The 26,731-nt window shown below is 33.7% G+C and overlaps 1 protein-coding gene across 1 annotated transcript in view; it reads right to left on the bottom strand.

The window, feature by feature from the left end:
* GABRG1 (gamma-aminobutyric acid type A receptor subunit gamma1) overlaps positions 1–26,731 on the bottom strand; it is an 81,078-nt gene that overhangs the window by 7,974 nt on the left and 46,373 nt on the right. Inside the window, exons 4-8 of the mRNA XM_006727326.3 lie at positions 20,467–20,687; positions 19,559–19,641; positions 16,216–16,353; positions 15,939–16,091; positions 8,952–9,163 (exon numbers count right to left, since the gene is read on the bottom strand). Coding sequence (XP_006727389.1) covers positions 8,952–9,163; positions 15,939–16,091; positions 16,216–16,353; positions 19,559–19,641; positions 20,467–20,687 — 807 coding nt within the window. The remainder of the gene's footprint in view (positions 1–8,951; positions 9,164–15,938; positions 16,092–16,215; positions 16,354–19,558; positions 19,642–20,466; positions 20,688–26,731) is intronic.

Here is a 26,731-nt window from a genome sequence, read left to right as displayed (position 1 = left end):
ATATTAAAATTCAGTAGATGTAAAAGTAGCAAATAACCATATTTAGTGATATTTTAAAAGATAAGTGCATCACACAAGTCATAATATTAGAAACAAAATGTGCAGCCTGAAGATAAGGAGCAATGCCCTAAACACAAATAAATTCATGACTCCACTTGTCTGGATGTATCCTAAAGAGCAGAAGCAGTATATTATTAAATGTTAATGACATATCTTTTGAGCTTGACACTTGGGGATACTTGACTAGACTCCGAAATTTTAGTGGAACAGTAAAATTATGTACAAAATGAGGCAAATTGGTATTCATTTCCTTGTCACTTAATACTTAAATAGTGTATGTTCAAATGCTAATCAGAATGAAGTGATTAAAATACAAGTTTGTTAGTTGGCAATTTCAAGGTTATATGGCACAAAATACATTCCACATATCACTCAGCACTGCCATAAATAGGAAGACTATGTGTTTGTTGGAAGATACCAATTGTGCATGAGGGGGATGATTAAACATTAAAGTGTCCAAAAGTGGAGAAAAACTGCAAGTGGTTCATTTTAAAACTGGACTAATTTCTGGTGGTCAAAATCATGGAGAGCTTCTACAGCAGTGACACTTTCCAGTTTCCTACTACCCCCTCAAAACACCACAAGCTCATATAGTAAAAGAAGCTACACTTTAATGAATGATGGATGTGAATAGAAATAGACTTTATAGATGCTGAGAAAAATATCCCAAGAGCTGACACAGTAGCAATAAAATAAAATATTTTGACACATAGATTGTGACCTGGAAACCACTAAAAGAGTAATCAGAAGAATATACACATTCCAAACCTTATTTATCTGAAGTGCAGCTGTTTTGTTTTACCCATCTTATAATTTCTCAAGTAAAACTCCTATTTTATACCAAAATAGCAAGTATTGAAAAAATAAAAAATAAATCAGTTTAAGTAATATAAAAAGAAACTACATACTAAGATTTTCTTTTACTTTAAATAATATAATTTTGAGAATATACCATTTTGTTGTTATTTGAAAAAGTCACTAAGAATATAGCTGAATTTAACATTATGAGAAATTAATCCCATTCTCATTATTAAAGATATGTTTGTCTGCTTATATATTAAATACTACATTATTTATATATTAAAGATTTATTTATTATTGGGGGGGGGGGCTCAGAGCAGAGGGAGACCGAGAAAGAGAGAGAGTTTCAAGCAGATTCCCTCAACAGCGCAGAGCCCAACATGAGGCTCAGTCTCATGACTCAAGATCATGACCTGTGCAGAAACCGAGTCAGAGACTAAATCAACTAAGCCACCCAGGTGCTCCCCCCTATATTTTTTAAAGATTTATTTATTTATTATTTGAGAGAGAAAATAAATATTACATTATTTATATGTTAGTGATAGAGTTAAGTATACAAAATATATTTCAAGCACCAAGATACACTAATGCCAAAGAAATGTTAAGTAGTAAATAAAATATTTATGTGCAAATTATATTTATGTATGTGCTTATATATTATAATTATTATTTGTATCATATACTAATATCAATTTTACTAAATATTAGTAATATGAACATCAAACGTTATTAGGTCATGTTACTGATATTATGAAATACTGACTAATATTACTGTTATTAATTTCCCATTTAAAACTTTGCATGTGAGAATGCAAGCCTGAGCACAGGTTTTCTCCACTCCACTTTTATAAAAGCCCATTGAAGTATCAAGCAGGATTTCAAAAACTACAAAATCCACATCAGTGTTAAAAACAGTCATGAAGTGGATCTTGGTGATGCGGAGCAGCCAATCAGCATGTCAGAATTCATACTAAGTTCTTGAAAGACAATCAGGTGAAAATAGACCAACAGATAAGGTAGACCAAAGGAAGCCCCGTTTCAGAAGAGGCTCAGAAAATGGAAACCTGGGTGTGGGAGCTATTGTTCCCACCCAAGACACTTCAGAAACACTCTAATGCAGGACAAATGGAAACAATAAGCAGGATGGAACACATGGCGGTAGTTAAATGTCCATTTCCAGAATAGCTACAGCTGTTTGAACCGCTGTTCATCTGTGCATATAGAAAAGTAGAGATGCTGACAGGTTGGTGTCTGCTCATGTGTAGAACTCTGTAACTTCTAAAAATATTTATTTATTTATTTTTTTTATTTGAGACAGAGAGAATGAGAGAGAGAGCACATGAGAGGGGGGAGGGTCAGAGGGAGAAGCAGACTCCCCGCCGAGCAGGGAGCCCGAAGCGGGACTCGATCCCGGGATTCCAGGATCATGACCTGAGCCGAAGGCAGCCGCTTAACCAACTGAGCCACCCAGGCGCCCCTGTAACTTCTAAAAATAAATAAACAGATAAATTCATGCCACTCTAGGGAGGACTAGGGCTCATGAAGTTGTTATTGGAATGTTCTAGTGATACCCTCATCATCTTTTAGAGTGTATGTGTGTATGTCTGGAAGCAGTAAGATGTCATGCTCCCCTTGCACACACATGATAATGAAATGTGACAGTTGCACACTCAACAGTTACATACAGGTCAAGCTTGCCGGGCCTACTGGAGAAAAATCACCAAGAACTTTCAAGGTAAACTAACAGTATAAAGGGAAAACATGAAGACAAACTGATTCTGAATTACTGATTCTAGTAATTTAGGAAATATAAAGGAATATTAAACTTTTGAATTAGTTCACTCAGAAATACTTGAAGAGATGTTGTGTCTACTTAAGGAAAACAAGTGGGAGAGCAGTTAGAAAATGCGAGCTCTCAGAAATTCAAGGAGTTATTGTAAATTTAGAAAAAAACCTAAAACATTGTAAAATAAAATCTTGAGGAGGGAAGTTGCCCCCAATATATAGACAAAAATACTTCAATAAAAAATATGATAAAAAAAATCTGGAATACGTGGATAATTAACCAAAGAGGTCTAAAATCTATCTAATAAGAACTTTAGAGGAGAAAAAAGAAGTAAATTGAAAAAAAGAATCAAGAAAATTCTCAGAAATGAAAGATAGGAATATTAAACAATGAGGAAATGATTAAGGTCAAAAAAAAAAAAAAACAAAGTGTACTGATTCTTAAGAAATTTTAACCCCGTGGAGAAAGTGATGAAGATGAACATTTTCAGGTAGGAAAAGAAAAAGCTTTACTGACAAAGAAATAATAATCAGATTGGCATTATAATTATGGAAATAATGAATTAAGAAGTAGCTATTTAGGTGTATTATTTAAAATTTGAAAATTAACCAATAATTATTAAAGGTAAGATAAAATATTGAAGGAAAGAATAAGGAGACAGTGGGAAAGCTATATTTTTCTTTTACACCAAAGAATTATGACTATTTTGAAATCTGGTACCTCAAGAATCAGAAGTATAATGGAAATAATCATCACAGGAAAGTAAGGGCAAAAATGGTTAAAATGTGGTTAATTCTGAAGACTAGGAGCAAGGGTTCAAGGCAAAGAATTTTATTCTTCACTTATACATTTTGCATTGCTTGATTTGTTCATGTGTTTCAACCATGCATGTATTTTTTTTTTAATTTAATTTTTTAAATGAGATTTTTTACTTGTGATTAATCTGGTGCACTTCAGCTGCAATAATCTATGGTTTTAGTAGGAAGAGAAATATCAAGGAGTGTTATTTGGAAATCAAGGTTAAAAAAACAAGGAGTTGGTGGTGGTGGTATTTATATACCTCTAGAAGAGCATTATATGACCATTGTCACAATTGATATTAAATGGCTATTCTACCCATTGAAAACATCCCACATCCACTGACTCTTTACAGTTATTTAAATAACCCTGTTTTTCACATCTCATCAATATCAAATGATCCCTTCTGGAAACTTTGCCAAGTATCATTACAGGAAATAAGATGTATAATTTGTGAAACTGTGTGGCTTTTCATTATTTTAGCATTCTGAAAGGTAGACAAATGTTTCTGCACATAGATATGCACTAACTGAAAATAAGATCTTTTCTTTGCCGAGAAGGGGCTGCAGGTTGGGGATTGTGGGCAAAACAAAAACTTTCCCACACATTATCTTCACTCTAATACCATGGTTCCTGCTTCAGGAATATATTACTTCTTGAACTATTGCAATAGTTTCCAAATTTATCTCCCTGCCTCTTCTGCCATTCAAGTGTGTATTCTATTCTGCTCCTAATTATCCTTCAGAAACATAGATATGAATATGCCATCTTGTTTTTAAAAACATGCCTGGCTTGATAGTGCTGACAGTACAGAATGTAAAATTTTTACCACAGTACTGGAGATTTTCCACAACTTGGCCATAAACACTTTTCTATCCTCAACCTAGCTTATTTTCTTTCTGAAGATTCCTATTTTCTAGACCAGCACTCTCCAATACAACTTTCTGTGATGATAAAAATGTTCTAGATCTGCACAGTCCAATATGGTAGCCACTAGTCACATGCAGCTATTGAGCACTTGAATTGTGGACTAACGATACTAAGATACTGAATTTTAAATTTTGGTTAATTTCAGTTAATTTAAATCAACCTAGCCATAAATGGCTAATGGCTACTGCATTGGACAATACAGCTTGGAACACATAACAGTCTATATTTTATTCTCATACGTAAGACTCAACTTGGCTCATGTGGTTCTTTCTGTCTTAAATGCTCTTCCTAATTTTTTCTCCTGAAATTTGCAACTTATTCTTCAAAGAACTACTTCAATGATTTCTGTAATTTTCTCTGTCAAATCCCCTTTGGAAGAATTGGTTTACAGCTTTTTGAATGAATTATTTACACTTGAAATGAAAGGGAGCCATCCACTGTGGCTCACATTGACATAGCCTCTTTTCAGTGTTATATGCTTAAGTCAATGTTTCACAGACTGCATCATATGGTATCTGGAGGTTTCCTCAGTGCAAAGGATACAACACATAGCTCAGGCTTTGTGGTACCTATCTCTATTTCAATATGAACATCTCCTTTAAAAATGTTTTTTATCGGAGGACCTGGGTGGCTCTGTTGGTTAAGCATCTGACTCTTGGTTCATGATCTCAGGATCCTGAGACTGAGCCCTGTGTCAGGCTCCATGCTCAGCAGGGAGTCTGCTTCCCTTCTCTGTGTCCCTCTGTCCCTCCCCCATACTTTCTCTCTCTCGCTCTCTTTCTCTTTATCTCTCAGATAAATGTCTTTAAAAAAAGTGAAAAAAAAAAAACCTTTTTTTTTTTAAGATTTTATTTATTTGAGAGAGAGAGAGAGAGCACAAGCAGGGGAGCGGCAGGCAGAGGGAGAAGCAGACTCCCCGCAGAGCAGGTAGCCTGATGCGGGGCTCGATCCCAGGAGTCTGGGATCATGACCTGAGCTGAAGGTAGACGCTTAACTGACTGAACCACCCAGGCACCCCTAAATTTTTTTTTAATTTATATTCATTGTAGAAAATATTTGCTTCTGAAAAAGTACTTGAAATCTGTCATCTAATTGAGCTAGTTCCCCTATAGGATCTTTGTTTACTTTTAATTTTTAATTTGTATTGTACTTTATGTATGGTATATTTTTCCATAACTAGATTTAAAGATTAATGAAAGCAAAAAACATATGCTATTGTTTTTTTCTCTCCAGAGTGCCTTGTCCATGGTTGGTGAAATAAATTTCCATCATTGTACATTTTAACCAAATTGAGAGGTTACAAATAAGTCAGTCTGTCCTCAAATGGGTAAAACAGGACCCTGATATAGGTATATATAACATGGTTTTCTGAGATTCCTAATCATCTATGGGAGGAATATTCTAGTTTCAACATGACTACTCTTGTGGCTTACCACAATTACATTTCTATGACCTTTATCTGTTTCATAAAGTCTTAATTCCATGTTCCAACATTCTTAACTTAGATTTTTTTAAAAAATAGATAATTACATAAACACAACTGAATCATATTCTTAATGAGTATAAATAAAAACACAATAATATGTATTAGATGGGATGGAAATGTGGACCAAATTAAAATGTCATTGATATTCACAATAAAAATATAAAGAGGAAAGAAAGATATGGAAAGAAGGATCGAAGGAAGGAACGAAGGAAGGACGGAAGGAAGGTGGGAGTTAAGGGGGGAGACAGAGAGAGTGAGGGAGAGAGGGAGAGAAAAGGCAGAAAGAACAAAGGAAGAAAGGAAGGTGGGAGTTAAGGGGGGAGATAGAGAGAGTGAGGGAGAGAGAGAGAGAAAGGGCCTAATATTTCACATGTAGAGTAAGGTAAAAAGCATTTTTATTAATTTATGTTTTTTAAGAGGATTCATGGAAGCTAAAAATCTAAATTTGGACACATCTAAATATTATCTATTTTTAAAATAAATTAGAGTATTCTGGGTTCTCAGTTAAGCAGTCAGACCTCAAGAAGGTGATTTTGGTTTTGCTTAATAACAGACACGTTGATCTTTCAATGACTCTAGTCAAGGTCTTTGGTTCTGACCTATTACCATAAGTCATCTAGAGAACAAAAGGAGGAAATGCTAGATTTTAAATTACTCAGAATTTTGAACTTATGGAAGAAAGTGTGGATATGGAAGGAAGAAAAAGAGAGAGAAGGAGGAGAAGAGGAAGAAGAAGGAGGAGGAGGAGGAGGAGGGAAGGGGAGGGGTTAAGAGAAGAAAGAAGGGGAAGAGGAAGAAGAACAGAAAGAAGAAGAACAATGACAACAAAGAAACATTTGAAAAGGTGTAAAAGCAAGACACTGCAAGATTTCTGGGTCTAGGTTGTGTGTTTGATTGTCCTGGCTGGCAGAAGTAAAAGCAGACTCCACCAAACCATTAAATAGAGCACTTGCGACAACAAGCAGAGCTGTTTATTCTTCATAAAAGTGCATTCTGATTTACTTGATTAGCAAGACCAGATGGCTGAACACTGAACCAAGCAGGGAGTCAGATTTGATTACTGATCCCAGTTTTTCAATCAAAATGTCATTTAGTATTAAAAGAACTCATAAATCACATAACTGAACAGAAAGGAAAGACTACAGAACTTTATTTTGGCTCCAAAGAAAATATTTTTGTACCCAGGTAGTCAGTTATATATATCAACTTAAATTTTGATGTTTGAAATTTAGTGTTTCAAAGCTCTTATTTAATTTTTATTGCATATTTTTTCATCTTTACTATTTGCTTCCTGGGCTTGATGTTAAATTTTAAATACTCAATATAGATTTTTTTTTCTTAAATAACTATTCTAGAACATTGTTTAAGACATGGGTTTCCTTAATAAATATTTGGTGAATGGAAGATTAAAAAAACATCATAATTTTAAGGTTTGCACTCCAATGGTTAAGTTTACTGAGTAAATGTGACAAACTGATTAACTATAGTCCCAGAGTAGACACTTGGTTGAGTGTCTTTGATAATATAATAATAGTATGTACATTATATATTCTTAGAATGAAATTAGAGAATCTATGTGAGATTGTACATTTCCTGATTTTATTCACAATTTCCAGAAGTAAAATTTTCAAAGTAGTAATTGAACATAGCTATAGGTGAGTAAAAAATAAAATGGAACATCCAGAGAGGATAATTTGCTTTTATTAAGGGAAAATAGTAGAAAACCTGCATTTTTCTTTACCTAAAAATTCAGCAAACGGATATTAAAGTTGACATCATTGCCCTCTGATGGTTTGTCCCTTCAGGGGCTACAATATGTCCCATGGATAAGCTAAAATAAGTCAAATTGAGAAAGTCACAGGCTAATTCTGCAATGTAAGTTATCAAATGTGTACTGCCAGCCATGTGCTCTGCTCTCCTGGAATACTCTGGGAAACCGAAAGCAAATCTACATAGGGTTTGGTCCTTGGAATATAACATGAAAAGTAAAATATAATTTAAAAATATGTCAAAGTTTTATAAAGAAATTAATGAAAAATGGGAGGAGGGATGAAAAGCATTGCATCCTAGAACTTACGAAGTTAGGAGATAATATGTAAAACTCCACGCCTCATTATATAGGCTCTATGGTAGGCTTTCAAGCTTGCCACTCAAGCGTAGCTGTTGTATATAGTTCTCATTTATTTAGGTATTTGGGAACAAATCTGCTTTGAAAACATTTATTGGAATCAGCAATAAAGTGCCTTTTTGGTCAATATTAGAGAAACAGATGTTTGCTTTTCTGAGTCCTATGAGAACAGGAAATATAAAGGAAGGATTACAAGCTTCAGCTCTGGCACCAAAAAAGACCTGGGTATGAGTCTTGGATTTTTCACTTCCTCAGGCTGTCCTTGTGCAAATTACTGAACTTGTACTCATAGGAGCATAAATGAAATCATGCACATAAAACACCTGGCATATTCAGTGAAAGTGTTAGATATTATTTTAAGGTTGTTGTAATTGCCATTCTAATAAGAATTTATAGTCAATCATCCAACACTTAAGTATCTTAGAATTAATAGAACAAATCCTAATATATCAATTTGATGTTATACGTGTTGAGGTAGATACATGATAGGGAAGGGGGAGTAAGAGCACGCAATTATACACAAACCAAAAACACTTTATAGATATGACTTCCAAACACAGCTGAATACTAACATTAAAGTGGGTTCTTTATCTTTAAAAATGAAATAATTTTGTGGGCCGCCTGTTGTTAGCGCCCAAATCCTAACCAAAAAAATAGAATCAAAGAGAGATCTTACATAATTTTTTAGGTACAAAGAATCTAGCACTTGAGGAAAATTCACAGCGTAAGAAACCATTCTTTACAAGGGGGATCCAAAAGTCTTTTCTAAGGGGAACTGTATGTACTTTTCCTGGTGGGCAATGACCTAACAGTCATTGAAACCTCCAGTTTCATCTTAATGGGATTTGGCTTTTGTTGGAGTACCTCAAGAATCCCTATTAGTCTAAGCAAGTGTAACATGAGTATTCAAAATTTCTCTAACAGTAAGTTGCTGTTTATGAAAATAGAGATTTTTAACATACCGAGCTTTTATTCTTTAGCTTTCTGTCTCTAGTAGTCTTTACTTTTTTGTTGCTGGTAAAATAATGCAAGGTGCCATATTCCATCAAGGCTGCAAAAACAAAAATGAAACAAACAGAAACAAAGAGATCCATCGCAGTCACGTAAGAAACCTTAGGTAAGGACTTCCTGGCGATTGTGCTCAGAGTTGTCATAGTCAGAACTGTAGTGATACCTGTGGAGGGAGGGGAAAATACAAGATAAAAAATAGCACCCGATTTTTATTTTTCCACCTGATTTGGCAATGTTGGGAGCAGAAAGAAGCAAGAGAAACAAAAGGAAATGATTACTCGTGATTTACAGAAAAAATGACTGGTAACCATAGCTACGTTATGTTCGATGTGCTCTTTGCATCTGCAATGAGTTTTAATCATCTAAATTTGTGGGCTACAAATAGCTGACTCCCCACACCCATCCTTCCATTCCTCCACAGCAAGAGACTGTCCAATTTTTAGCTGGCATGAGGTTGCATGGAAGAACTTCTTTGCCACCTTGGCTCAGCTATGTGTGGACACAGGCTGAGATCTAGCCAAGGAGAATCAAGTCAAGGGTGTAAACAGTGTCCAACAGATGGCATTAAAAATGCAAAAAGGGAGTCAAAAATTTCAGATTTCCAATTGTGAAATAGGTAAGTCATGGGGATGTAATGCAAAAAGCATGGTGATTATAGTTAATAAGGCTGTGTTGTATATTCAAAAGTTGCTGAGAGTAGATCTCCAAAGTTCTCATCATAAGAAAATAAATTCTGTGACTATGTATGTTAACTAGACTTATGGGGTGATCATTCTGCAACAGATATAAATATTGAATCATTATGCTGTACTCCTAGAACTAATATAATGTCAACTGTATTTCAATAAAAATAAAAGATGGCATTAAAGAGACAGAAAATGCCCATCTTTCTTTCTTCCTCATAGCTTTCTGCTGGAATGGAATGGCCAGAGCATCAACAGCCATCTTAGAACATTACATAATCATGAGAATTAAAATCATCCACAACATAGCAGAAAACTAGAGGGAATCTGTGCCCCTCACCCTGAAATCATCCTTTGACTACATACCTCTGGGCTTCTCACATGAACAACAAATACTCTTCTACCTAATTTAAGCTACAGTGATTTGAGGTTTTCTGCCACATACAGTTAAAATTAATCCAAACTAATACAGTGTTTTCTTATACAATAACTTGAACTAAAGCTATTTTTTTAATCTCAAAGTTCAAGCAAAAAATACAAGCAAGATTACGTCAATGGAATACTTAAAAAGCAGAGAGAAAATCTTCGTATTTTAAAGAATTCGGCATATAAAATTGGGTATCTCCCTGGGCCTCAGTCTTGTGTCTGTATCTCTGGGTATGTCTCTGTTTCTCTTCAGTCGTGGCTTTCTTGTGGTTCTTACCACGGCTAATCTTGGCACCCCTAACTCACAGCTGTACATGCTGTATCTCTCCTTACCTAAACTGCTATAATTCTCATTCTCTGTCCACCAAAATATGGCCCCATGAGTGGAATTATGTACTCTCCAAAGAGTGCTTAATGTAATGTCAAACTCTTCTTAATTTGGCCAATTATTTATACAGTGGCAACATCTGTGATGAAGAAAAAAATAGAAAGGGTCTCTTTGATATAGTAAAGGCAATACCAGCTTTATCCCTCGTCTCCTTTGAAACATGTCCTAATAATTTCTCTTACACACCTGTCTTTTTACTTTTATCATCACTTAGGATTGAAAAAAAAAAAGTAAAGACAGGAGTATGATGGATTGGGAGTCATGGTGGCAAATCTAGGTTCAAATTCTGACTTTTCTATCTATTAGCTCTGTGACCTTAAGGAAGTTTCTTAACTCCTCTATACCTTTCATCTAAAGAACTGACACAGCAATATCTTGCTTAGTACTTACAATACATTTATACATAAGGTATTTATTTTATTTATCAGTTCTTAAGGTGGATACTTAGAATATTGATTTTGTATCTACCTTTCTAATATTAGCATTGCAAAGCTACAATTTCCCCTCTAAGCAAAGCTTTAGTTGCATCTCACAAATATTTATATGTGAAATTCTAATTAAAATTTAGCTTGAAATAGTTTCCAGTTTCCATTTTGACCCAAGGGTTATATAAAAGGTCATTTTTAAATTTCCAAATAGATAGTCATTATTATCTATATTATTTATATTAATTCCTTTTTAAAAAAAAATTTTAGAAAGGTGGAGGGAATGAGAGAGAGAGAGAGAGACAGGGAAAATCCCAAGCAGGCTCCATGCCCCCAGCATGGAGCCCAACTTGGGGCTAAGTCCCACAATCCTGAGATTGTGACCTAAGCCAAAATCAATAGTAGGGCATTCAACTGACTGAACCACCCAGGTGCCCCTATTTATATTAATTCTTAATTTACTTCCATTTTGGTCAGAAAATATACTCTGGAAAATTTTGGTCTTTTAAATTTTATTGAGATCTGGGTTAATGCTCCATATGCACTTGAAAATATGGTATATTCTGTAGTTAGATGTAGTCTTCTGTAAATACCAATCAGGTCAAGTAGTTGATAATTTCATTCAGATTTTCTACATTTTCACTGATTTTCTTCCATGTACTTGTTCTATCAATGAGTGAGAAAGGATGTTAAAATATCCAAATATAATTACAGATTTCTTTTTTTCTCCTATTATTCCTGACAATTTTTGCTTCAATTATTTTTAAACCAAAACTATAAAGCTAGGCATATGGTAAGTGCTGATTTCCATGAATAAACAAGTCTTTCTTCTTCCTCCCCTTATGGGTTTTTTTCTGGTAACTGACTAAATCATAACATCGCCACGCTCAGACAAAGGTAGATTTCCAAATGTATTCCTGGATTCCATACTTATGTCCCAATTTACTAAAAAAAAACCCTTAAAGACAATGTGTGTTTTGATTTCAATATTAATGACTGCATTAAATTTCACTTTATTAAAATACTACTACATTTCTATTCATAAAGAATGAAACCTACAGCAGAATTTAGCTTTCAGACATCTATTTAATTTAGTAATTATTTTCACCATGGTTAGCTTAAAAATAAGTGGATTTCCTATTAAAATATCTTTGAATCCATGATAATAAGAAGATATTTGGGTTATTAAGCAGATTCATTGATATTTCCTGCTCAAAATCCTACAAGTCACATTGAGAATAAAATCTAAAGTCCATAATGTGACCTACTAAACCTATATGATCTAACAATTAGCCATATCTCCAATCTCATTTTCTACTACTTTTCAGTCAGTTCTAGCCATAGTTGTCTTTTTTCTGACCTTCAATCATGATGGCAAGGAAGATCCCACTTTAGGACCTGTGGTTGTCCCTGTCTGGCCTTTCTTTCTATCACATATCCACCAGGCTAGCTCCCATGTAATGTCTCTGCTACCTCCTCAAAGAGGTGGAGCCTGACTCCACAGGATAAAATAGCAAACATCATATTTACGCACATCCCCTGCCATTTTCTTGCCATTTATTTTGGTTTCTCTTCGTAGCCTTTATTACTCACTGATGTTATATGCTCTTCATATTTGTTCATTACCTGCACACCCCACTAAAACATGAATGCCGTGAACATGGGGATTTTACAGCTACTGTTCACTGTTAACACTGAAGCACTTAGAACACTGCCTGTTTCATAAAAAAGCATTTGGTAAATGTTTGCTAAAACACAACGTGGAATAAATAAGCTCAGGAAATTGTACTTCAATGACATATATATGTATGTATGTATGTGCCTATACTTGTTTTAAAAAAAATCTTGAGCTCCAAATACATACGGCTCACAATTATAAGAGATATTCTTCAAGTTAGATCTGGCTATGGCTTATCTTTATAGTCAAAATGCTAATATTAAAAAATATGAATTCATATAACAACACAATTCCACAATTGGCTATTCCCTTTGATGACACTATGGCATTTTTTTTGGCTTCATACAAATATCATGGAAGAAGCAAAAATGAACTACTGGGATTTCATCAAGATAAAAAGCTTTTGCACAGCAAAGGGAATAGTCAACAAAACCAAAAGACAACCGACAGAATGGGAGAAGATATTTGCAAATGACATATCAGATAAAGGGCTAGTATCCAAAATCTATAAAGAACTTATCAAACTCAACACCCAAAGAACAAATGATCCAATCAAGAAATGAACAGACATTTTTCCAAAGAAGACATCCAAATGGCCAACAGACACATGAAAAAGTGCTCAACATCGCTCGGCATCAGGGAAATCCAAATCAAAACCTCAATGAGATATCACCTCACACCAATCAGAATGGCTAAAATTAACAAGTCAGGAAATGACAGATGTTGGCGAGGATGCGGAGAAAGGGGAACCCTCCTACACTGTTGGTGGGAATGCAAGCTGGTGCAGCCACTCTGTAAAGCAGTATGGAGGTTCCTCAAAAAGTTGAAAATAGAGCTACCATACGACCCAGCAATTGAACTACTGGGTATTTATCCTAAAGATACAAATGTAGGGATCCGAAGGGGTACATGCACCCCAATGTGTATAGCCGCAATGTCCACAATAGCCAAACTATGGAAAGAGCCAAGATGTCCACCAACAGATGAATGGATAAAGAAGATGTGGTATATATACAATGGAATATTATGCAGCCATCAAAAAAAAAAACTACAAAATCTTGCCATTTGCAACCACATGGATAGAACTAGAGGGTATTATCCTAAGCTAAATAAGTCAATCAGAGAAAGACATGTATCATATGATCTCACGAATATGAGGAATTCTTAATCTCAGGAACCAAACTGAAGGTTGCTGGAGTGGTGGGGGGTGGGAGGGATGGGGCGGCTAGGTGATAGACATTGGGGAGGATATGTGCTATGGTGAGCACTGTGAATTGTGTAAGACTGTTGAATCACATACCTGTACCTCTGAAACAAATAATACATTATATGTTAAAAAAAAGAACAGAGGATAATAAGAAGGGAAAAATGAAGGGGGGAAAATCGGAGGGGGAGACAAACCATGGGAAACAATGGACTCTGAGAAACAAACTGAGGGTTCTAGAGGGGAGGGGGTGGGGGGATGTGTTAGCCTGGTGATGGGTATTAAAGAGGGCACGTATTGAATGGAGCACTGGGTGTTATACACAAACAATGAATCATGGAACACTACATAAAAAACTAACGATGTAATGTATGGTGAGTAACATAACATAATAATATTTTTTAAAAAAAAGACAACTGCTGATCTGATTTCTAACACCATAGGCTAGTTTTGCTGTTTTAGAACTTCATATAAATGGGGGCTCCTGGGTGGCTCAGTCATTAAGCGTCTGCCTTCGGCTCAGGTCATCATCCCAGGGTCCTGGGATCGAGCCCCACATCGGGCTCCCTGCTCGGCGGGAAGCCTGCTTCTCCCTCTCCCACTCCCCCTGCTTGTGTTCCCTCTCTCGCTGTCTCTCCCTATCAAATAAATAAATAAAATATTTTAAAAAAGAACTTCATATAAATGAGCTTATTATAGTATGTATGCTTTTGTGTCTTGCTTATTTGACTCAGTATCCTATTTTTGAGATTCATCCATATTGTAGCTCTGTGTTGTGTATCAGTAGTATGCTCCTTTTTATTACAGAGGCGTATTCCATTGGCCATAATTTACAATTTACTTATTCATTCACCCATTGACAGACATTTGGTTATTTCTTGTTTGGGGCTATTGTGAATAAAGCTGCTATAAACATTAAAAAAAGAAAAAAAAAGAAATAGTCCATTCAAATTTTCTTTGGGAAAAAATATGAGAATAGTGTTTAAAAACAAAAATGTAATATTTAAGTCATACTCTTTGTATGGTAGCATACAAAGAATCTGAAATAATTTATTTACTCTAAAGTATGTTCTAAACATAAAATAATTTGAAATAATAATAATAGTTTAAATAGGAAACAAAAAGCAGGTATTAAGTACATTTTATTCACTGGCTATATGTACATTTCTCTTTGGACTCCCAAGGGGACTGTATTTTCCAAGTTTAGAGCTGGGTGCCTCAGGCTTTATCTTGCCACTTTTATGTGATTTTCATTTTACTGTATTTATTAAATGGAATTATTCACCAGCTATCATAGCAACCACATGAAAACCTCCTTATTGTTGAAAACAGACTGTTCCAACTTTATATTTTTTAAGACACAATTATCAGTAGTGTGATTCATGTCTTGCACTGATCTTGGGAATGAAATTGATCAATAAGTTGTCTTTGTATATCAATACATAAATGGATGCTATTTTCTTTTAAACAAACGTATAGTAATTACACACATTTTTATATGATTTTGATTATTGCAATTGATTGCTAAAGAAAGAAACCAAAAGTCTATTTTTTCATATATGAATTACAAATTACCCTTTTAATCAGTGTTATTGTACAGGCATCTCTCAAAATATTCATAGACTAATTACACATTTTATAGATTACAGAAGCCCAGAAGTTTCTTGTCCTTTTTGGTGACTTGCCCTTTAGAAAAGTTCACTGTTGATTAGCACCATTGTAAGAGCAGGGGATTTCAAAGCCTTCTAAACACACATCGGTTAATAAATGCTGGCTATCAGTGGTTCAGCTAAAAAATAAAATAAAATCTTGATGAAGAGTGATTAAAAATATAGACCAAATTGAGATTATGTGTGGTTTTTGTTTATTAATTCCTGCTGAGTATTTATGTTTCCTTTGAACTCCATTAGCAGGAAAAATTTTTAAAATTCTGAAATTTTAAATTCTTTGTGATTCTATTTCCTACTTGTTTGTCATATATTCATTTCAACATTTTATAAAGCACTAGAGTACTTGTAAATTTTTGCTTGATTGTAATGTAGAGGAATATTCTAACATATTCAACTATAAACTTTCTTCACATTAAAATATTTTAACAGTCTCATGATACTATAGCATAATATTCATATCATACCAAGTGATGTTCTTGCAGGTACTGCATCTTTATTGATCCAAAAAGACACCCAGGAAAGAACAACTGTCAGGATACATGGAATGTAGGTTTGAATAGTGAAATATCCCATTCGTCTGCTCAGGTCAAAAAAAATTGTCATGATAATATAATCCCCTGGAAGAAAAAAACAGTTTTATTTTTGCTATTAAAATATATAAAAGTATAGATTCCAACCTATGATTTAAATATATAGTCATTTGATGCTAGCTTCATTCAGTGATTGGTGTTTCCTTCTTACCAGAGATTGTGTGAGAAATTTCAGTTGAGTTCCGTAACCCTACAAATGCAAACTGATATAATCTCCAGTATTTAGGATCAGCCACTTCTACAGAAGGTTTTTTCCACTTATACTCAATTTCATTTTTAGGGTACCCATCTAGATAAAAATTAAAATAAAAATATATAGATTAGCAAGATTTAAGTCTGTTACTGTTTCAATACCAACATCATTCCAAGGCAAGTTCTTTGAAATTCATGTTTGTATTATAGGTATGTCAAATATAGAAAACATGGCATAAAATATATGTGTATAGTTTAAAAATCATATAATGATTATATAATGATAATCCGTGTAACTCTACTTAAATAAAAAAAATAGAATCATGCTAGTGTCTCGGAAAACTCATGTGTCCACCCCAATATAGTAGTCCCTCTTGTAAATAGAGGTAACCACTAACTTGATTTCTGTGATAATCCTTCCCTTGTGTTTTGGTTATAGATTTTCTGATATGCATTTCTGAAACAATATAGCTTATTTTAGGTTCTTTTTGAATTCTACTTGATTGTTGCCATACTAGATGCATTACTTTATATTTTACTTCTTTTGATATGATATTTGTAATAGTCATCCATGCTAATGTATGTAGCTTTAGTAAATTTGTTCCATCATAAAGATGTACTGAAATTTATCTATTTTACTGTCATAGACACTTATAATGTTTCCTTTTGGTCAATAATAACATTGCTATTAGTAACATTACTATACATGCCTCACAAAATACATATATGCAAGTTTCTCTGGGATATATATAGGTATGGAATAGCTGGGGTCACAGATTGCATATAATTTCTACTTTATGAGACAGTGCCAATCTTCTTTTCATAAAGAGTATACCAATAAATTCTCTCACCAGCCAGAGTATGAAAGTATACTTGGATCCATATTCTCATTTAACTTGATGTGGACAGTCTATTTTTACTGGTCTGTAAGCTAATTTTATTTCACATTTTCCTGATTATGAATGAAACTTAGTCATTTTTTCATATGTTTATTAGATTCTTAGGTTTCTTCTTTGGAGAATTGCTTGTTGAATCACCTATTCCTTTATTGGGTTTTCTCTCTCTCTTTCTCTCTTTCTCTTTTTGGTCTGAATTAGTTATATAGCCTGAATACTAGATCTTTGTTAGTAATTTGTGTTGAAAATGTCTTTTTCATCTTGGAAGTTGCTTAGCATGGAGGTGTATTCTTTCAAAAAAAATTTTTTTTTTTCTTCCACATGTCAGAAAAATCCACAGGGACTTTTCAGAGTAATCAAGTGAAGGAAATTGGGGCTACAAATTCATGTGAAGGTGGGTTTGTAATTATATCCTCTCAAGGAATTACTTCACCCTAGTATGCTGATTGCAGAGGCAACTTTTCTTTTAGACTTTAGTATGTTTGTACATACATACACATGTATGTGTTGCTTCTTCATGTTCCCTTAAGCATCCAGCCTTTGTAACCCAGCTGTATGTAGGAATTATGTTCTATTAGAACCCTAATCCACAAAGCTGTCAAAGTCAAAGCTCAAATTTACCTTGTTTGGCAAATGTCCTTGGGTCAAAAGTCCCTATAAACATTTCTGGCTTAATTTTTTATGCTTCAATTCCTTCCTGGTGATTTCACTTACATGTTTTTGAGAAGATTTTTAATAATATAAAGTTTTAAATTGTTTTCAACAGAAGAATTGGTCTACTACATTATAGGAACAGAATTCACTATCAACTTTAAAAATTTTCAAAACATTGTATCACTTTGTACCAGGATATCCTCATCAGCCATTCAATGAAATAGCTCATCTCTCCACTAACCTGTTAAAAATCTGTTCTCTATTTTCTTTTTTCATGTCTTCTTTCTTGTTCTATCAGGCTCTAACCTTTCTGCTTTTCCATAATTTGTATTTTTTTTAAATTATCATTATCAATGCAATAGAATATAGTCATAGTATATGAGTGTGTGCACTAATAAAAATAGTGAGCTTGTTCCTTAACTATTCTAAATTTCATGATACTGACTTTTTAAATAAGGATGTATTGAAATTTTTGAATATATTTGTTGTGAAATTAGGTATAGAAACCTTAATTCTCTGCTGGATCCATGTAGAATACCTGAAAAGTTAGCTCTGATTATTATATTTATGTCAGTGATAACCAAATGCATTCACAGGGACAGATTAATAATTTCTAGCAATGACAATCAAAGCCAAAGAGATATCACACCAAGAATTTAGTCATGGTGTCTAGGAGGCAAGTACAATAATTGCTAGATTTTCAAATATTTGCATTCCAACTATTCCTTGAGTGCTTGGATTAATCAAGTCTTTGTTATGATTTGGCTGTTTTATTCATTGAGAAGTTGATGTTAGAAAATTAAAGCAGTGAGATAGATTATAAATTTAAAAGAACATTTTAATGAGACAAAAATCTTTAAGAAAAGTCAAGAAAATCATTAATAAAAGCAACAAGAGATATTTGGGAATTTTGTAAGTGAAGAAGCAGGATAATACTTGTGAATACATAAAATCTACAGTGAATAAACTTTAGAATGTGATATATAAAAAGGTCAAGTTTCAATAGAAGGAAAATAGCAGACAATTTGTGTATATAAGCAATAACATTTTTTAAACTCATTTTACATGTTTTTAAGACTTGTTCAATTATATATTATCTAGAAAAACATTTTTATAAAAATATATGTAAACATTAATAAATATGAAATAAAATTGATATTCATATACAAAGATAATTATTTTCTCGGAACAAAATACTTTTTATATTAAAATTATTTAGCTCTAGTCATTTCTCTGTGTTTCAATCTTTCTTTTGAATAAAATAACCTTATTTCTACCTTGTTTTTTCCAGTTCATTAAAGTCTTCTCAAAGATTTGCTATTCATGTAGTAAATATTATTCACCAAACCAATCTTTGAAACATATTTTAAAATTCAATATAATAAAATTAAATCTTGCTTCAGGAGATGAATAAAATTTGAAACAATATTTTATTCATGGCAGTGTTAAAACACTTGAACACAAACCTATCTTCAGGACTACTTTATTTAATCAAAATAGGAAAAAGACACTGGATAAAACCAAAATTTGTAAGCAAGGGTATAATTAAATATATACATTTACTATGCATTTATTGTCACTTTTTAATTTAAAAGCAAGAAAAATACGTCATTTGTAACTATTTTATCTGAGAGATGAACATAATCCACACTTCTGAAAATTATATATTTTATCTCATTTTATTTTACACATTTAAATAAACAGAGTCTGAGGCTAAAATTCTATGAAATTATAACATATTTTGTCACTTACAGCTTGAAAATTCCAGTGGGCAAGAATGTTCATCCATAGGAAAGTTATGAAGCTGAAGATAACATTCTGCATTGATTGTCAATCTATTTAAATGAAAAAATAAATATTAAATATAAGAAATAATTTCAAGCATTAAAAATCCTTTGTCTAATTTTCAAGAATGATTTTGGCCTACATTAACAGACTGTGATATATTAGAAAATAATAATAATTGTAATGTCTCAAAGTTTTAAGTGGTGATATTATAGCATTCACAAGTGAGTAAGAAAATTCTAACATTTTCCTCTCCAGCCAACTAAGCTGCCACTGTATATATTTCAGTATAATTTCTGTTTACAGTTAAAAATTTATACTTCAGGATCACAACAAACACACACACACAATTAACAGAGTATACATGGTTAAGCATGGTGATTGTTTTCTCTTAAATTTTCAAGAACTTCTTTCCATTAAGGATGATTCTTAATAAGATTGGGATGATTCTTGGTAAGATATGTTAAGATATGTTTGAGACAATGAATTAAACTTGAATCTTCATTTAATCCCTTCTTAAGAATGTTTTACTACATTATTGAATTTTATAGCAGGATTGACTCCTAGAGAAAATCTCAGTCAACCATTTGTATTATGGGTTAAAACACATAATGGTCACACCACACCTTCTTATGTTTCAGGAGGGGGGGATATCAAGAGGGTTTTTTTCTTTGCTTTTAGTCCCTTTCATATACCAGTTACTCTGAGCTTAAAAAAAGAAAGTTTCCAAAATATTCCACCACTTTAAATTTTAGTGTATGAAAGGAACTCCATATTTCTTTCTTTGTAAAACTGAAAAAGGAAAATTTGCGAGTTGATCAAGTATTAGTATGGAAAATGAATTAGAACAACTACATTTTTTTAAATAGTATTACCTTAGAGTATATAGAACTCGTCCATCATTCCAAATTCGAAGCAGACGATTAGGAGTTGTTATCCAATGTGCATCAGATTTTCTTGAGTTTCTGAAGAACGTGTCAGGAATCCAAATTTTCCCTACCATATTACTGTTAAGCATAAGCACTTTCATGGTACTGTTGAATTTTAAACGACTGTCAAGCCAGGTTTGGGCAAAAATTATATCTATTGTGTATTCCTGAAAGATAAAAAGAAGGGTAACAACCTATAATAGTAAAGTCACTATTTTAGATGTTTTCTTCAGATGTTTAAATTTTTACATTATAAAGTTTCCATAAGTAAATAGCTCTTAAACTCAGTCCTTTCTATGCCATTATCTTAACCTTCCTCTTTAATTGTTTACCTGAGTCATATAAAATAAAATCCAAAATTTCTAGTAACAACTGCTTCCCATCGTGGCTTTATAATTGTTTTATAAATTTTACTAAAGATTTTATAATATGTGGGCTATATATAAAATATAAAAGCAAATTATATTAATGTTAATATAAAAGCAAATTATCTTAATGTTAACAATTATATTAATTTTTGTGATATTTACATGGAGCTGAAGTTAAAAAAAATCACAAATAAGTACAAAATCAAGATGCAAATACTCACTAAATTATCTAAAAGATCTTATATTGTCTTTTGTCCAAAACAAATTACAATTATGTAGATCCATTGTTTTCAAAAGTTTCAAAACAATCACACAATGCACACACCCCTATTAAGTGGGTATAACACGCCAAGCACTATGTTGAGTTTAGTACATATCCTGTCATTAAAGCCTCACTGCAAACCTGTGAAATAAGTACTGCTATAATTTTTATTTTTAAATCACATTTATTGAGCAATACAGAAGTAAAATAATTCTCCCCACATCACAGAGGTAAATAAGCAGATAATAAGGAGACTGAGTCACACCAGGCTGAATCCCAAATCCACATCCACAACAACCACATATATTGGTGGTCCTAGTGGAGCCTGACGGGGCCAGGATTAGAGCACAGGCTATGCCCATTATCAGCAAGTGACTGTAAACAGGAAATTCATGGTTACGAGAGAACCTTCGAGGGAGTGATTAGGTATTATCTACCTTTGCATCCTGACAAAATGCCTGCCATATTATAAGCATTAAAATTGATTTGATAAAATTAATGAGTAAGAATGCAGTAATTATCAACGCTATTGAGAAAAGTGATTATATGCATGTGTGTGTATAACTTTGATATTAAGAGAGAAATAAAAGAGTAAATTGAAAAATATGAGGTATTATATGAGTTACTGGTGGTGAGGGAGATTGGTTGATCTCTCCTGATATAATGCCAGCAATTGGCCAATTTACCTGGGTGGACATATTTAGTATAAGAAATGGAAGTTTAATTGAGAGTTTGACAAATGAATGAAGATTTGACTGGAGTCAAACTTGTTAATAGGGAAGTTGCATCAAATCCTAATTTCCAGGCAGAATATTTATAATTGTAATTTACGTGACTAGAATGTGAGGAAATAGAATAGAGAAAGAATATAGACTAGAAAGGAAAACCTTCTTTTATGTATTTTGTTTTTTTCTTTTTATTTATTTATTGAATAAATTTGACATGTAACATTATGTAATTTTCAGGTGTACAGCATACAGCATACATAAAGTTACTTTGATACATTTATATACTGTAATCGGATTGCCATTGTAGCAATATTTATTACATTACATAATTATGGTACATTACTGTCTATATTCATTATACTGTGCATTAGATCTCTATGGCTTATTTACTTATTACAAGTTTGTATCCTTAAACACCATCATCTTATCTATTTTGGATGAACAGTGTTGCAATTTGGGAAAAGCACATACGTATTAGTAATTATTTAAAATCCAACAAAGCCCTAGACATTATGCATTTGAGTATGAGATGTGCTTTATAAAGAGGTTAAGCAATATAGATAATCTACTATGAATAATTTTTTTATAAAATATATTTTTTAAAGATTTCATTTATTTATTTATTTGACAGAGAGACAGAAAGAGAGAGAGCACAAGCAAGGGGAGTGGAAGGCAGAGGGAGAGGGAGAAGCAGGGTCCCCACTGAGCAAGAAGCCCAATGCTGGGCTCGATCCCAGGACCCTGGGATCATGACCTGAGCCGAAGGCAGACGCTTAATGACTGAGCCACCCAGGCGCCCCTACTATGAATAATTTGTCCATATTATAATGTAACATGTGATCATTCAGTAATCTATCCATATACTTAGCCTCTATTGTGTGTCATTGTTTTGCACGGATGTAAAGACATAAAGTCCTTAAGCACAAAAACACTTGCACCATAATCCCCTCCTGACATAGTCTTGATTGCCATGAGGTTGCCAGAATGATTTAGAGAGAGAGATGACGAAAATTTCGTTTTTTCCAACTTGGTATGGAATGGCACCGAATCAAGTTGTGCTGTGGCATAGAAGTTGAAGATGCTTTTGCAACCAGGTAAGCCCTATACATTCCATAGCCACCAGCTTGCTGATGTCCATTCCATAACTCAAGCGGAGTCATAATGCAAAACATATCTCATAATACACAATAATGAAGTATATTTATTCTGTAGATGCTTAATCATATTATTTAGTAACATTAATGGATTGAGCATGCATTTAGGGGGCCAATGACCCTTCATATAAGATGTCACTGGTGTACTTTCTCCCTGAATCTTGTGGAAAATACTTGGACAGCTTTACAACAGTTACCTTTAACTCTTATTCTGACCGCCTGCTTCTCAGGCCAGATATCTTTTCTTTGGAATAAATTATGACTTATCTAAACAACCACTTCAACTTAGCCATTCAGGGTCTACAAGTGTAACCTGTGTTAATGCCATGGCTTCTGGTTTTAACAGTAAATGCAAATAGAAGGAAGCCTTATACTCATTCTATGGTGGATCCTAAAAAGAGTATTTAATAACATTATGTGGCAGAATTACTTTGTACTTTTGTATGGAATCCAACAGTAGAAACTGCTTAAGATAAAGGATGAGGCTTACCTGCTAGGATTATAGGTTGGCAAAGATCCAACATTGGTTGGTAAAGGGAACATCATGCTACCTGATAGGTATACTTGGCTGCAGTGCTTCTAACTCATAGGGCATTAATGGCTGCACTTGGGAGGGAACTAACATGTGCAGGGGTGGGATTTAGCAAGCAGCTGTGAATCCTGCTTAGCAACTGACGGGATCTTTTTTAGAATACCTGTTGATAAAGTGCTAATCTCCATTGAAAGAGTTATGATTTCTAAAGAGTAAACTCCGAGCAGAGAGTCTTGGGGGAAATGGGAAAATTTTTCTACCCATAATTATTCCCTCAGTCTAGGACCAAGAAGAGAAAGATATAGAGCATGTGTCTTGATAATCCAACTTTCTTAAACCCTTTGCAGATGCTAATACCTCCAAGCTCTTTTAAATTGCTAATCCTTAATAAGTGCTTCACTGAGATAAGAAGGTCATTAAAGTCGGTGCTATTTTTATGTAATCGAAAAATCCAATTTCATTTACCCATTGTATTAGTATAACTTCTGGAAAATGATCAAAGTGTGCTATTGTTCTTCGTGTCCTTATTTAGAGGTTATAATTATCTGCATAAGAAAAAAGCAAAAGAAACATGAAAAGGAATGTCCATTCACTCAGGACAACAAGTCCAATAGCTTCTAGTATAAGCATTTTGCAGTAAGGAACAGTGCATTTAACATTCGAGATCCAATGTACATTATGACACTTTGTTTTCTTCCAAGTTAGCTGAGAAAACAGCATTAGTGAATAAAGGTGAAGAAGTGAGTCATCTTGATTTCTGACTCAGTCAAATCAAAACATAGTTGATGAAAGTGTGTGTCCTATAGTTTTCTTACTACGTGGTCAGACTTGCAATTATGCACATGTCTCACATTTAATAGAACTAGTTAATTCAATATTATTGTCTTTCTACTAATGGAAGAAACTTCACACAAAATGCAGACCTGCCTAAGTAATTAATATAGGTGCATAATTTCGTCATGAAGTTTGTTTGATCCTCATCTGGTCTTCACACCCTGGCATTAATCTTTCCCTAAACTAGCTATTACTGTGGCCAAAATAGCATGCTGGGCCAAATAATGGTTTACAGTACATTAGATACTGAGGCTATGGACATGTAAAGGAAGGGTACAGGCACAGCTAATCCACAGTACAAATAGCTTTAGTGGTAAAAGTTCATAGATAGCTGCTCCACTTTGCTCAGTTATTATAAAAGTCTGATTCTTGATACTATCACAATATGGTAAGTAAAATCTTGGTATTATTCTAGTTTTCAAATAGAAAAAGAGATAAGGAACAAAGATGATATGTCAGGATAAACCTGAATTCATCCAGAAAAACACTGAGAGATATTTAAAAAGTAGACATGAATTCTGGGTTCAGTTACCAAACTTTTAGGCTCTTACTTTTATGTCTCTAAATGTAAATTGCCAAAAGAATATAACATCATGTGCACTCATCAATTAACTTTTTAACAAATATTTTTCAGTGTTTAAGTTACTTCTATGTTGTTCTGGGTCTACAAAGATGAAAATGGGTCCTACCTGTTACGAATATACTATATATAAAATAAAAATCAGAAATTAATAAAACTTAGGAAAGGTACAGTTAAAGAGAAATGGAAACAGTAGAGGAAACTTAAGGAAGACGTTATGACAGAAGTTGTATTTAGCCTGAACCCTGAAGGATATATGAAATTCAGATACATGCTGGGGTCAAATAATAAAAGTGGGGAGGAAGTAAAGGTAGTAAAATGTAGGGCATAATGGGGAAAAAAGAATGTAAGTCATATATAATGAAAAAGTGGTGCATTTTCTGTCCATCAGGGAATGTGCATTCCTCAGATATACAGAAAATTCTGTATCTGGAAGAGTTTTTGAAAACAATTACCTAAAATTACCAATTACCAATAATTGACTCTGGAACCTAGACACAGATCCATCCCCATGTATTGCTGAACTGAGTATTATGAACTGAGAGTCCTAATACTTCACGTGTTAATTTTATGCACCATACTTAATAATACATTTCCTATTAGATATTTCTTCTATAATAGTCAATATACAATTTCTTTTTTTAAAAAGATTTTATTTATTTATTTGACAGAGCGATACACAACGAGAGTAGGAACATAAGCAGGGGAGTGGGAGAGGGGGAAGCAGGTTTCCCATGGAGCAGGGAGCCTGATGCGGGACTCGATCCCAGGACTCTGGGATCATGACCTGAGCCGAAGGCAGATGCTTAACGACTGAGCCACCCAGGCGCCCCCAATATACAATTTCTAAGAATAAAACATCAAACAAATAATCACAGACAGCTAAACTTTACAAAGGATTTACAAATTAAAAAAAAAAAAAATTCCCAGGCCTTAAAAAGTTTATAATATACTAGAGAAGATAGAGTTAGATTCTAGATTTATATAATAAGTCACGTAAAATCTGGGGTGGGAACAATCCTTATGAACCTGTTTCAGTCAGGGTTCTCCAGAGAAACAGAAGCCATAAGATGGATGGAATGGATGGATAGGTTGATGGATGGATGGACAGAGACAGATATAACAGATAGATTTATCTTAAGGTTTTGACTCAAGAAATTGTGGGGACTTCAAAGGCAAAAACTTGCAGGGCAGGCCAGCAGACTGAAGAACAGAGAAGAGTCGATGTTTCAGTCTTAAGTCAAGAGACCAGTCTGGTGGTAGAATCTCTTCCTCCTCGAGGGACCTCAGTCTTTTTTCATAAAGCCTTATCTGATTGAATGAAACCCATCCACATTATAAAGGATGAGCTGATTTACTCAAAGTCTACTGATTCTCACATCTAAAAACTGTCTTCACAGCAACATCTAGACAAATATCTGGGTACACATAAAATGGACACATAAAATAGACCATCACAGAGTGGACACATAAAATAGACCATCACAGAGTTATAACATTAGGAATGGACATTCATCGATTCAGGAAGCCTTAAAAAATTATGCATGTGTGTATTTGCTAGACAGATTAAAATGACTAATTTTTGTGGCAGGAAGAATCATATTTCCCCAGCTCATGTTTCTGTGTAGATCTACACTCTTCATTTTTTCCCATCTCTTACTCACTCTACCTCTCAGAGAAGTCTGTTCCATATTGCTCAACTCGCTAAATGTAATATATAAAAAAATCATTTCTTAATAAATTCTTGTCTCTT

This window comes from Leptonychotes weddellii, chromosome 2, assembly GCF_054177405.1.
Source record: "Leptonychotes weddellii isolate Sample4059 chromosome 2, ASM5417740v2, whole genome shotgun sequence".
Taxonomy (NCBI): Eukaryota; Metazoa; Chordata; class Mammalia; order Carnivora; family Phocidae; genus Leptonychotes; species Leptonychotes weddellii.
This window is presented reverse-complemented; position numbering and strand designations above follow the sequence as displayed.